Raw genomic sequence first — 12,712 nt, forward strand, 5'->3', positions numbered from 1 at the left:
ATGAACTTTGACCCCAACACAGCGCAAACAAGGACGACCGCACCCGAGGCGGGCCAGTGGGTGAGTGAAGTTGCAAGGTCTTCCGCGTCTGAGGAAACCCCGCCCCTCCCGGTCCCGCCCACATTCAACTCCGCCAATCCTCAAGCACCATCGACAGCTCTGCTTCCAAGGCACCTCCAATCAAGTACCTATATCTGGCCCTAAGTCTGTGCCCCGCGATCAGGGAAGGTCAGTAGAGAGCCTATTGGAGCCTGGCTGGGGGCGTGGTCAGGGGCAGGGGGCGGGCGGACTTGGGACGGCGGGGCGGAGCGCGCTCGGCGCAGTCGGGTGCGATTGGCCATCCCTGGCAGGAGCCGCACCTCGGACAGCAGCAGCGGCTGCAGCGGGAGGGTCCGTGTGGCGCCCAGGGGCGGCGGCGGCGGCGGCGGCGGCGGCGGTGGGGTCCTGCGTGCAAGAGTGGCACCCGACGCGGAAACCGCGAGCGGAGGCTCTGCGCAGCCGGACCCGTAGCTTACCGACCGGACCTGGGGATCTTCCCGGGAACAAGCGGCAGAAGAGCGATTCGGGAACAAGTGTGGGAGAGGAAGCGGCGGCGGCGACGCCGGGCCCCGGGGTGGTGACAGCAGGTCTGAGGTGAGAGCACCGGGGCGCAGGGAGGTGACAGTGAGCCGGGGCGAAGGAACTCAGGGCGGAGTGGGGTCGGCGAGGGACCGAGTGAGGGAGTTTCGGCAGCGGGTTTGACAGTTCTGGCTGAGGAGTCTCGGAGAGGGGCCGCCCCGCGTTTCTGAGAGGAGGACCCTGAGAGGGCTTGGGACATCGGGTGTGGTGGAAGGGGACCCGAGAGAGGCCGGGACAGCGGACCAGAGGGGGGGCCCTGAGGGGAAATGGAACGATGGGTCTGAGGGGAGACCTCAAGAGGGACCGGAACAGTGCGTCTGAGGGGAGACCCCAAGAGGGACCGGGATAGAGAGACTCAAGGGAAGGGTCCCTGAAATGGGCCAGGACAGCGGGTCTGAGCCGCAAGGGGACCCCGAGAGGGCTTGAGGCAGCAGGTGTGATGGGGGACTCCGAGAGGGACTGGGGCAGTGGCTGTGACGTGAGGCGCACCCCGAGGGGGCTGGGACCCAGGTCTGAGTTGGGACCCGGGGGCTACCCGTGGAGGCGCGGCCCAGCCCCTCGTGGGTGACTATAGGGGCCTGGGTCCCGGTCGCGGCGCCAGGCGAGTCGGGGCAGCTGGCCGCCGCTCCCCGGGTGCAGTCAGCCGAGCTTCCTAAGGGCGGAGTGGGAGACTGGGGGCCGCCTGAGCCCCCGTGACTCTGTGGGAGACTCTGGGGAACGGGGATTATGTAATGAGCCGTCTCCTACTCTAACGCGCAGGCTGGAGGGTCGGGCCGAAGCATAGGAATCTTGGAAAGGGCTGGAGCGAGGGACCGCCGGACCTCTGCTCGCTGGCCCCCTGGCTTCGCGTTTGTTTCTCCGAGTTGGGCGTGGATGCCTTGAAAGTGAAGCTTCCTGACCTCGATAGCTTCATCAGAAAGTGAAAAGTTGGAAAGGGCTTCTTTAACTCTCCACAAACCAGTGGCAAGGGAAAGGGACCCTTTTGGAGATCCAGGTTTTGGACTGGTGAGGCTGTTTTGATAGACTCTTGTCTTTCTCACTTTCAACTAAGCAAGGAGCTGACAAACTTACTCAGGTTTGTCAGCACATCAGTATCAGTGTTTACGATGCAGACTTACAGGAACTGCATACTAAGTTTCACTGTTTATCTTCGTGTGTTGGAAAGACATTTGGAAGGTCAAACTAAATTTTGAAAAGAGGTATTGGAGTCGCTAAACTAACAGCATTTTCCAATTAGATTCTTCATCCTGAAAAGCCACCAGGACTGAGCTTTAGGCGTAATTCTGGGACAAGCTGAAAGAGAAAAGCCTATTTAAACCAGACACTTTATGCCCTGGTGGGAGGCAAGTGTGTGTCTATTAAAATGCTGAAACAAACAGTGGAAAGCAATGGGGGGTGGGAATTGGGGTGCAGCCTCCTACCTTGATGGATGTGAAAATTAATGACGGGGCTAGTTGTTCAGAGTATTTAGGATATGTTAATACCGCCCTGACTACCTTTCTAATATTCTCCTGAATGCACATGCTTTGTTATGGTTGTACTCTGCAGTTTGGCATTTGAATTTTTAACCTCTTTTTCTCTATTGGTGTGTTGCTTCTCCTCACCCCTTATCTTTGTGACGGGTTCTTTTTTCACGGAAGCAGACTTAGAAAATGATGGTTTGGGGAAAATACCAGGAGATGTAATTACTCTATCATTTTGTAGTTATTTAGATATCTTCTTTGTTTCAGGTTTATAATACTGTCTTATTAGAAGCCTTTGCCCATGTTCAGTAATGTGCAGCTTCCACTAAGGGGAAGAAAGAAATGTTGTATTATTTCCCAAAGACATAATGTAGAAGGCTTACATTGAACTGCCTATTTAAAACCCAAGACAAAAAATACTGAAGGCATCTTACATCAGGGTGATAATAAGTAGAGGGAATGTGTCATTTGAGGAATTTTATTTAATATTACCTGATACAGAACAGTTCTTATATGCTCTCAAGGAGTGTGGAGCTTGATGTGGTTATGAAAATTCCACCCACTAGACCTCCTTCCCTAAGAAACAGAAATTATGGAGATGAGAGGAACAATAACAGGAAATACACAAATACAAACTTAAAATATGAGACACTATATTTAAGATGTGTTAAGTGTAACTTTTTTACATTACATTTATTTTTCCAGAACCCTAGGTAGAATTCAAGTAAAAATAAGGTCACTGAACTCAAGAGGTTATTTGCAAGGAGCATATGTGTTCCTTATTGTAGTGCATGTAACAGGTGAAATGGTCTTTGAAAGGATTGGGAATCTCAGTACCAATAATTCTGCTAAGTGATAGAAATATTTGAGCAGATAAGCTCTTCCGTCATGCTTGTTAGCTTATTTCTGTTTGGTAAAAATGGTAGTTTCTCAAGACAAAACGTTAAATTTAATTCCTCTGGAGAAAAGAAAGTGTTCTGATACTCCCAAGTGATTACTAAAGCAGTAATTTCAGGGAGTTCCTGTCGTGGCTCAGTGGTTAACGAATCTGACTAGGAACCATGGGGTTGTGGGTTCGATATCTGGCCTCACTCAGTGGGTTAAGGATCCGGCGTGAGCTGTGGTGTAGGTTGCAGATGCGGTTCGGATTTGGCGTTGCTGTGGTTCTGGCGTAGGGCAGCAGCTACGGCCCCAATTCGACCCCTAGCCTGGGAACCTCCATATGCCGCGGGTGCGGCCCTAGAAAAGGCAAAACAAACAAAATAATAATAATAATAATAAAATAAAAATAAAGCAGTCATTTCAACCACAGTATATTATAGTATTGATCCAGAGACCATGAAGGGAGAGTCATTGTAATCGAATTTTTAGTGATAGGAAGGGCCGATAGTAACTGTTTATTCCTAGGCAAATGGAGTTGGGGTGGGGGAGTTGGTTAGGAAGGTAGGGATGCAGTGGGAATTTATTTTCAATGGTTTCACAAAATAAAACTACATTTTGAGAAACTATTAATATGTAAATTCATTACACCTATGCCCATTTTAACTTTCTTTTCAATTGAAAAATATAATAAAAAGAGATTAAGAAGGAGCCTCACACTTCCATATGAATGGTTATGGCCACCACAGAATGCAAATTCTTTTTTTTTTTTTTTTTTTTTTTTTGTCTTTTTGCCATTTCTTGGGCCACTCCCACGGCATATAGAGTTTCCCAGGCTAGGGGTCCAATCGGAGCTGTAGCCGCCGGCCTACACCACAGCCACAACCACACGGGATCCGAGCCACATCTGCGACCTACACCACAGCTCACGGCAACGCTGGATCCTTAATCCACTGAGCAAGGGCAGGGATAGAACCCGCAACCTCATGGTTCCTAGTTGGATTCGTTAACCACTGTGCCACAACGGGAACTCCCAGAATGCAAATTCTTTTTGGTTTAGGGTTCTTAAACTATTCTTAGTCTTAGTTCAGGAGGATTCAAGTACTGCCCAGTAAATACAATAACCCATTTTATACTTTCTTTACCACTTGAGTCATATACAGTCAAACCATTGTAATCTTAGAGTCTACCTTGATATCTAATTTGGCTTAATGTTTAAGCCAACCTGAATAAAAGTTCTCATTGCTTGCCAGTGTTCATACTTGTTGGTTTCAGTGGTAGGGGAGAATGAATGAAAAGTAACTCTTGGTACTTTTACTTTAGAGTCTCTTTATTTAGAGTTTAGTTTAGAGCCATTAAAAGTATCTTTCCTTTTATAATCTTTTCATCCAGTTTTTCTTTCTTCCCTCCCCTAAAAAGAAAACAGACTGGCAAACAGAAAGCAAGCTTCCCTCTAAAAGAGTTTTGTGACTCTCCTAAGAGAAGACTTCTTTTCAGTCTTAAGTGAGTCCTATCAAGCAGAGAGAATAGTTACCAGTAGTGTTAAGGGATATGTACAGTTGCATTTCTGCGTGGGGATTTGTTTGTGATTATTTAGCTTTAACATCCATTTAATTAGTTACTTTGTCATTTGTGAGGATACATTAAAAGTTTGTTTCTATTTCTTAAACTCAGACTCACCTTAGTTAAAAAAAAATTAGTTATGTTTAACTGTAGTTATGAATTGAATGTGTTGAGTTTAAGATCCATAATGTGGTCTAACTCATTCACAAGGTATGGGCACCAAATTAAAAAGCATTCAGAATTTTTATGATAGTAGGAATTAAATGGATGAATTTTTTTTTTTTTTTTTTTGTCTTTTTGCTATTTCTTTGGGCCGCTCCCGCGGCATATGGAGGTTCCCAGGCTAGGGGTTGAATCGGAGCTGTAGCCACTGGCCTACGCCAGAGCCACAGCAACGCGGGATCCGAGCCGCGTCTGCAACCTACACCACAGCTCACGGCAACGCCGGATCGTTAACCCGCTGAGCAAGGGCAGGGACCGAACCCGCAACCTCATGGCTCCTAGTCGGATTCGTTAACCACTGCGCCACGACGGGAACTCCAAATGGATGAATTTTATTATTCCAGCTGTATGTTGTTAAAGGAACCTAAATACTTTATAAAATCAACCTAATGCATTTTTTAGTAGTTTAGTAGAGACATTGGAGTATATTTAAAGTCTTTGTAGGAGTTCTCATTATAGCTCAGCAGTAATGAAACCAACTAGTATCCATCGATCCCTGGCCCTGCTCAGTGGGTTAAGGATCCCGGGTTGCCCTGAGCTGTGGTGTAGGTCACAGATGCATCTCAGATCGGGTCTTGCTGTGGCTGTGGCATAGGCTGGCAGCTGCAGCTCTGATTTGATGCCTAACCTGGGAACTTCCATATGTCATGGGTATGGCCCTAAAAAGAAAAAAAAAAAAAAGTCTTTGTAGATTATTTTTATTTTACAACGTAATGACATAGGGGTCAGTTTCTTGATTTAACACAGATCTTCTCCCAGCTTTTGTCTACTCTCTCAGAAATACACATTTTCATCCCCAGCATGGGTGAGAAAAGAAATATACCTCAATAAACATTTTATACCTAACAAAACCTACTCCCGGAGTTCCCGTCGTGGCGCAGTGGTTAACGAATCCGACTAGGAACCATGAGGTTGTGGGTTCGGTCCCTGCCCTTGCTCAGTGGGTTAACGATCTGGCGTTGCTGTGAGCTGTGGTTTAGGTTGCAGACGCGGCTCGGATCCTGCGTTGCTGTGGCTCTGGCGTAGGCTGGTGGCTACAGCTCTGATTACACCCCTAGCCTGGGAACCTCCATATGCCCAGGGAGCAGCCCAAGAAATAGCAAAAAAGACCAAAAAAAAAAAAAAAAAAAAAAAAAAAAAAAAAAAAAAAAAAACCTACTCCCATGAGGCCCATGTAGCCTTAGTTCCTAATACTGGGAATTGATGTGCTGGAGTCTAGTGTTTGGGGCCCTTTCACCTCACCCCTGCCCTCAGTGAAATGATGGATGGCAGAATCAACCCCATATTTGTTATGCTCATTTATTTTGTCTTTTTTAGGGCCGCATCCACTGCATATACAAGTTCCCAGGCTAGGGGTCGAATCAGAGCTGCAGCTGCCAGCCTATATGCCACAACACAGCAATGCCAGATCTGAGCCATGTCTGTGACCTACCTACACCATAGCTCAGGGCAACACCAGATCCTTAACCCACTGAGTAGGGTCGGGAATTGAACTCACACACTCGTGGATAATAGTCGGATTCATTTCCTTGAGCCACAATGGGAACTCCAAAGCAGAATGTTTTCTTAAATAAACTAATAATCTAATTAGTCTTGGCAGTAGGCACACAAAACAGAATCATAGTTTATGGCTAATTTTCCATTCTGTTGTGAACATTAGCCTTTACTTCTTGAAGGATTTGTCTGTAAATACACAAATATTTCCAAAACCCACCTAAATACAGTTTTTAACTGACCTAGGTCAAGATTTAATAGCAGAGATCAAAATTACATATTATGCTTCAGTTACCTTTATGCTTCCCTTGTCTTTTGTGTAAATCTCTCATTGTATACCAGTTCATTGTTTACATGTGTTTGTCTTTAACAAGCTTGTGAGCACTGTGAAGGCAGACATGGTCATATTCACCTTTGCATCCCCATACCACATATAGTGCCCAGCACAAAGTATGACGGACGCTCAATAGATGTTAATTGAATTAATTAATTAATGATCAGCAGATTAGTGGATTATATTTATGCTCACATTTAGTTTCCTGTGCTCACTGAGGGCTTTTTAGTACATCAAAAGAGTGTTAAATAAAGTGATTCAGGAGTTCCCATCGTGGTGCAGCAGAAATGAATCCAACTACGAACCATGAGGTTGCAGGTTCGATCCCTGGCCTCACTCAGCAGGTTAAGGATCTGGCATTGCCGTGAGCTGTGGTGTAGGTCACAGACGAGGCTCGGATCCTGCGTTGCTGTGGCTGTGGTGTAGGCTGGCAGCTGTAGCTCCGATTAGACCCCTAGCCTGGGAACTTCCCTATGCTGCACCTGAGGTCCTAAAATAATAACAATAATAATGTTTAAATATAATTATTGCTACCAGTGAAGATAACCGATAATTCTTTCATGAAGGACTTTTGACCCTGACACTTGGTAAATTGATACTGGTGGTAGCAAGTATGTGGAAACTTGTATGTTCACACTCAGCCTGATAATATTTCCTGGAGTGACCTTTGACTCTGGGTGTTGGGAATTTGTTGTTTCGTTTCCTTAAGTGATATTTTTTACCTGTAAGGAATAGGTTCTAATTTAGGTCTTTGGAAGTTTTCCTTTCTCTAGGTATTAGCAACAAAGTAAATAAGATTCATTTGCAGCAGAAGGTAGTGCTAACTTGAGTCTGTGGTGAAGGCTGGGAAAATTCTAACACTCTAGTCTTCTAAAGCAAAATTCCTTACTTTGTGATATAATCAATTTTCAGCTGTGAACAAATAAATTTATTGTTATCTCTTCTGTTATCTTTCATATTGTATTCTTCATAGTGGGGAGAAGACACCATTCTGACTCACTATATATATATTTAAAATATATGTATTTATATTCTCCTTTTTTTGGCTTTTCCCCCCCTTTTTTGGCTGCATTCGTGGCATTTGGAAGTTCCTAGGCCAGTGAACAAACTTGCACTGCCACAGAGACAACATTGGATCCTTAACCCTCAGTGGGAACTCCACGCACCAGATATTTTATGTCTTTGTCATATATCCCCACACATAGACTCTGTGAAATTTAGACTCTGTGAAAGCAGAGGGTTTTTTTTGTTTGTTTGTTTTTGCCTTTTCTAGGGCCGATTCCCGAGGCATATGGAGGTTCCCAGGCTAGGGCTCTAATCGGAGCTGTAGCCGCTAGCCTACGCCACAGCCACAGCAACGCAGGATCCGAGCCTCATCTGTGACCTACACCGCAGCTCACAGCAATGCCAGATCCTTAACCTGCTGAGCGAGGCCAGGGAGCGAACCTGCAACCTTATGGTTCCTGGTCAGATTCGTTAACCACTGCGCCATGACGGCAACTCCGAGATTTTTTAATTATTGCTCTCTCCCCAACTCATATAACAGTGCCTACCTAGCATGTAGTAGTTGCTCAGTAAATATTTATTGAATAACTAAATAGATCAACTTGGCTCTGGGAATTCCTCCCACTTGTGGCTAAAAAGATTTTGTTGGTTGAAACATAGTAAGTGGCAGTTCTAGTTGTGGCACAGCAGAAACAAATCCCACTAGTACCCATGAGGATGCGGGTTCAATCTCTGGCCTCACTCAGTGGGTTAGGGATCCGGTGTTGCCGTGAGCTATGGTGTAGGTTGCAGACCTGGCTCGGATCTGGCATTGCTGACTGTGGTATAGGCTGGCAGCTGTAGCTCCGATTCAACCTCTAGCATGGGAACCTCCATATGCCTCTGGTGCAGCCCTAAAAAAGCAGAAAGGAAGGAAGGAAGGGAGGGAGGAAGGAAGAAAGGAAAGAAAGAAAGATAGGAAGTAAAATCCTTAAGAAGTATAGCTTGGGAGAGTACAGTTTGTATAGTTTATTCTTTGGGTTTTACACTTTTCTCTGAGAAGCTTTGAATATAGTGTATTTTTGTTTTATCAAACACAAATGAAAGCCATTCCTACCACATCATAACATCCAAGACAATTCTGTCCCATCTGGCCACAACCTTAAAAAACTACATTCATTATAATAATATCTAATGGAAGCTGCTGACACAGCCCTTAGTCAGTAAAGATTTAGAAGACCATCACACCAATACTGGTGTGTGGTATTAATCACACCATCATTAATAAGTTCGAAAATAACAAGTGCTGGAGGGGATGTGGAGAAAAGGGAACCCTCTTGCACTGCTGGTGGGAATGTAAGCTGGTTCATCCACTATGGAGAACAGTATGGAAGTATCTTAGAAAACTATATGTAGAACTACCATATGACCCAGCAATCTCATTCTTGGGCATATATGCAGACAAAACTCTCCTTAAAAAAGACACATGCACTCACATGTTCATTGGAGCACTATTCACAATAGTCAAGACATGGAATCAACCCACATGTCCACCAATAGATGATTGGATTAGGAAGATGTGGTATATATACACAAAGGAATAGTACTCAGCCATGAAAAAGAACAAAATAATGACATTTGCAGTAACATGGATGGAACTAGAGACTTTCATCCTGAGTAAAGTAAGTCAGAAAGAGAAAGACAAATACCGTATGATATCACTTATATCTGGAATATAATATACGGCACAAAGGAACCTTTCCACAGAAAAGAAAATCATGGACTTGGAGAACAGACTCGTGGTTGCCAAGGGGGAAGGGGCCTAGGGAGGGAGGGACTAGGATCTTGGGGTAAGTAGATGCAGAATGTTGCCTTGGGGATGGATTAGCAATGGGATCCTGCTGTGTAGCACTGGGAATTCTGTCTATTCACACACGATGGAACACGTAATGTGTAAAAAAAGAATGTATACATGTAAGTGTAACTGGGTCACCATGCTGTACAGTAGAAAAAAATATATATAAATAAATGATAAAAAAGGATTTGTAAGACCAAAATTGTGGTAAAATTCAGTCCAGGGGCATTATCCCTGGACTTGTTTTTCTTAGATGCTGATAATAACCCTGAAAATTTGTCAAATCAAGCTTCTGATGTTAATTTGGGGTTATCAGTTTTCTGCACATACAAGTAATTGGGTTTGAAATGTGTTTTAAGCCTGAATTAAAAGAACTTAGTCACTGGTGACTCATGGTGAGTTTTTCCTTTTCCCTGCTGGGACATATGCCATTGCCTACATCCAACCTGGCCTTTTCGAAACATTGAAAGCATTAAGAATTCTGTTTTTATGTACTGGGTTCTGGAGAAGTTCTTTTAGGTTTAGGGTGGTGTGGCCTTAATTAAGATGCTTTTTAGTAATGGGCACTACAACTGACTTTCAAAATTTCCATGCAAATTTCTTTAGTCTCTGCCTTTATGGAAGTTTTCTCATTATATATGAAACAGTTGGAAGTCTACTAGATGGTGCATGAATGACCACAGGGACTTTGTTTTGTTTGGTACTGTATTCTTATTGCTTTGCACAGAGAAAGCAATTACTACATCTTTGTTGAGTGAAGTCACATACACTCTTTTTTTTTTTTTTTAAAAGATCTTCACTCTATACATACTAGCCTAATACAGTGCATTTTAGAACAATCATGAAAGTTTATTGAAATAAATTTCCTCCAGGTCTTTTGAATTAGGTCATCACTAATTCCCAATCAACCTAGTTTGGGAGGCTCTTGGTACTAGCCCAAGGTAGTTCTGCCCTAATAGTTCTTAGCATTGATTGTGCCAACCTGACATCTCCTTTAGCAGTTCACTTACCAAAGGAAGGGCAAACCGGCAACACCCATAAGGCACTTGCACCTGTGGGAACCAATGGGAGTTGTAACAGGAAATACTTCAGCTTGCAGTACCGATAGTAATGAGCAGCGCCCAGGTCACGCTTTGTTTTATCTGCAGTTTGTTATTTGGATTGTACAAGGTTTCTTGGAGTTTATATATATGACACATGTATATAAGTTTAAAAGAGAATTAACTTTAAATTTGAAAATTAAAGTGTGAATGGTTCCTGGCATTTTCTTCATTATCAAAGAATTGGTGGTGAGTTGTCCTCCTTTAAATAAGTTCTTTCTTTAGCTTATAGTGTTGTGTCCCGGAAACCTCATTCTGGCACATAAGGAGGGGGGAGATGGAGGGTGGGTAAATGTAAAATAACTAAAACTTAGGCTGATACTATCAGTAAAAACAACCATTATGGTAGGCATTGATAGAATTGTGTAGATTTTAACTTCAGATTTTTTGAGCTGGGGGTATTTTCCTCTGCTGTAGGGACTGGAGGGAAAAAAATAGGAAAAATTTTTAGAAAGCTCTATGCAGAATTTCAAAATGCAAGGCTGTATGAAACGCTGTTGATGTTAACTGTCTGACCAGGAAGTACTCTCTTTAAGCCTCATTTATAAAACTGTGTCTATAATAACTTCCTTTCTCGGGATGAAGGTGCTGATAGCATGGTCTTGTTCTTAGCAACTGAAGTGGAGTTCGGTTTTATCTTTCCTTAAGTGAATAAGAGGCAGCTTTTTAAAGAAAACCATCTGTGGGACAATCTTAGTGTTTGCTGTGGCTAAATAAAGAATTTGTAAAGTCTTTAGTTGTTGGATTGGAAATGTAAGACATCCATTTGAGAAGGTCTACTGTGAGTAAGCTTAGTGTTTTGTTTTACATTTAATGTTTTATTATAAATATGGTTTATGTCTAAACATAGCTAATAAACTGTTGAATTTCCTGTGAATATTTATGACCTTAGCTCAAAGTCCAGCTGAGAGCAATCAACCTCAAAAGTCACTGGGTTCATATGCTCTATTTTAATTTGTAATTTGATATTTTACAACTAAATATTAGTGGGAATTTTTTTCAAAATGTTTTGATTTTTCCTTTCTCCTGGAGAATTAATACAGAACGGCAAATAAAACATCAAATCTTGTCAGAAGAGCCTCTGAAACAAAAATATTAAATATACTGAAGATCATCTTTATTAAATGAATGCAGTTTATGCTAATGATATTATCACTATAAGACAATATTTCAAAGTTAAGCTACTCAAAATGGCACACTATTCATCCTGGAAATCTTAAAAAATAACAAGGCCACTTCCTCTCTGTCTTTTACAGAAAGGGCATAAGAACAGAAAGCAGAGCCATTTCTTTAATGTAATATCAGTTTTAGAGACAGAAAAGTCAGGAGATTTGGTCACATTTACTTCTTTTTCTTTTTGTTGTTGTTGTTTAGTAATTAAGGTTAGTTACTAAAGTATAAAAATAAAATATCTTAGGTATGAGATAATAATTTATGAGATTACTTTAGTCCATAAAGTGAAATTAGATGAAGTTGGCAAGTATATAATTTTGTACTTAATATCTCACAGATTGTATATTTAAAAATTCGTGCAAAATATTTTATAATCCAAGAAAGGTACCTTAATAGTTTCCTTCTCATATTTACTAGGCTTTAGGAACAAGGTTTAAATGAAATGTGTATAACCCACTCCTAATATTTTACTTAATGGATGTGTAAATTAAAGTCTTATAATTGTACATAGGATACATTTTCATTCAAGAGGCATCGCAGCAGATATTACAGATTTGGGGACACGTATTCTTCCATATAAAAAAAGAAATTAAAACTTTCAAATAATCTTTGAAATACATGGTTTTTGTTCCTTTGGATGTATGAATGTTAAAGACTTAAAAGTGCAAATGATGTAAATTTCAGTATTCATAGATAAGGAGGACATTTATCATGATTGAGAATTATATTAGCGCTCCAAAAGTATTCCAGTCAGTTTGGGTGGGGGTGGGCCAGAGGAAGTGGGTGGGGCTTCACAGTAGTGACAGATTACTGCAGATCTTCTGGCTGCCTGCCAAAACACCACTAGTTGGAAGGAAAAGTGGTAGTTACTAATTGCATCCTACTAATTTGTACATGTTCATTTAAGCAGTTATAACCGTTTGCTGTTTCCATGCTCAGATGACAAGTTTTAAACTCTGACTTACTTGACATGTGCATAATCTTCTGGAGTGGACCTTAGTCGTATCTATTATCTTCAGTCTGCAGT

At 42.4% G+C, this 12,712-nt stretch overlaps 2 protein-coding genes across 2 annotated transcripts in view; both read left to right on the top strand.

Annotated features, from left to right (window-relative positions):
* LOC146396568 (uncharacterized) overlaps positions 1-12,712 on the top strand; it is an 81,730-nt gene continuing 69,018 nt past the window's right edge. Inside the window, exons 1-2 of the mRNA XM_084997478.1 lie at positions 1-60; positions 146-633. Of these exons, the coding sequence (XP_084853604.1) occupies positions 1-60; positions 146-633 (548 nt within the window). The remainder of the gene's footprint in view (positions 61-145; positions 634-12,712) is intronic.
* TAOK3 (TAO kinase 3) overlaps positions 10,510-12,712 on the top strand; it is a 181,895-nt gene continuing 179,692 nt past the window's right edge. Inside the window, exon 1 of the mRNA XM_003483429.5 lies at positions 10,510-10,701. The gene's annotated coding sequence lies outside the window, so the exon portion shown is untranslated. The remainder of the gene's footprint in view (positions 10,702-12,712) is intronic.

The sequence above is a fragment of the Sus scrofa genome, chromosome 14 (genome assembly GCF_054392235.1).
Source record: "Sus scrofa isolate SSC_HxYL_T2T_F1_AM1 chromosome 14, Sscrofa_HxYL_maternal_Yorkshire_Landrace_v2.0, whole genome shotgun sequence".
Lineage (NCBI taxonomy): Eukaryota > Metazoa > Chordata > Mammalia > Artiodactyla > Suidae > Sus > Sus scrofa.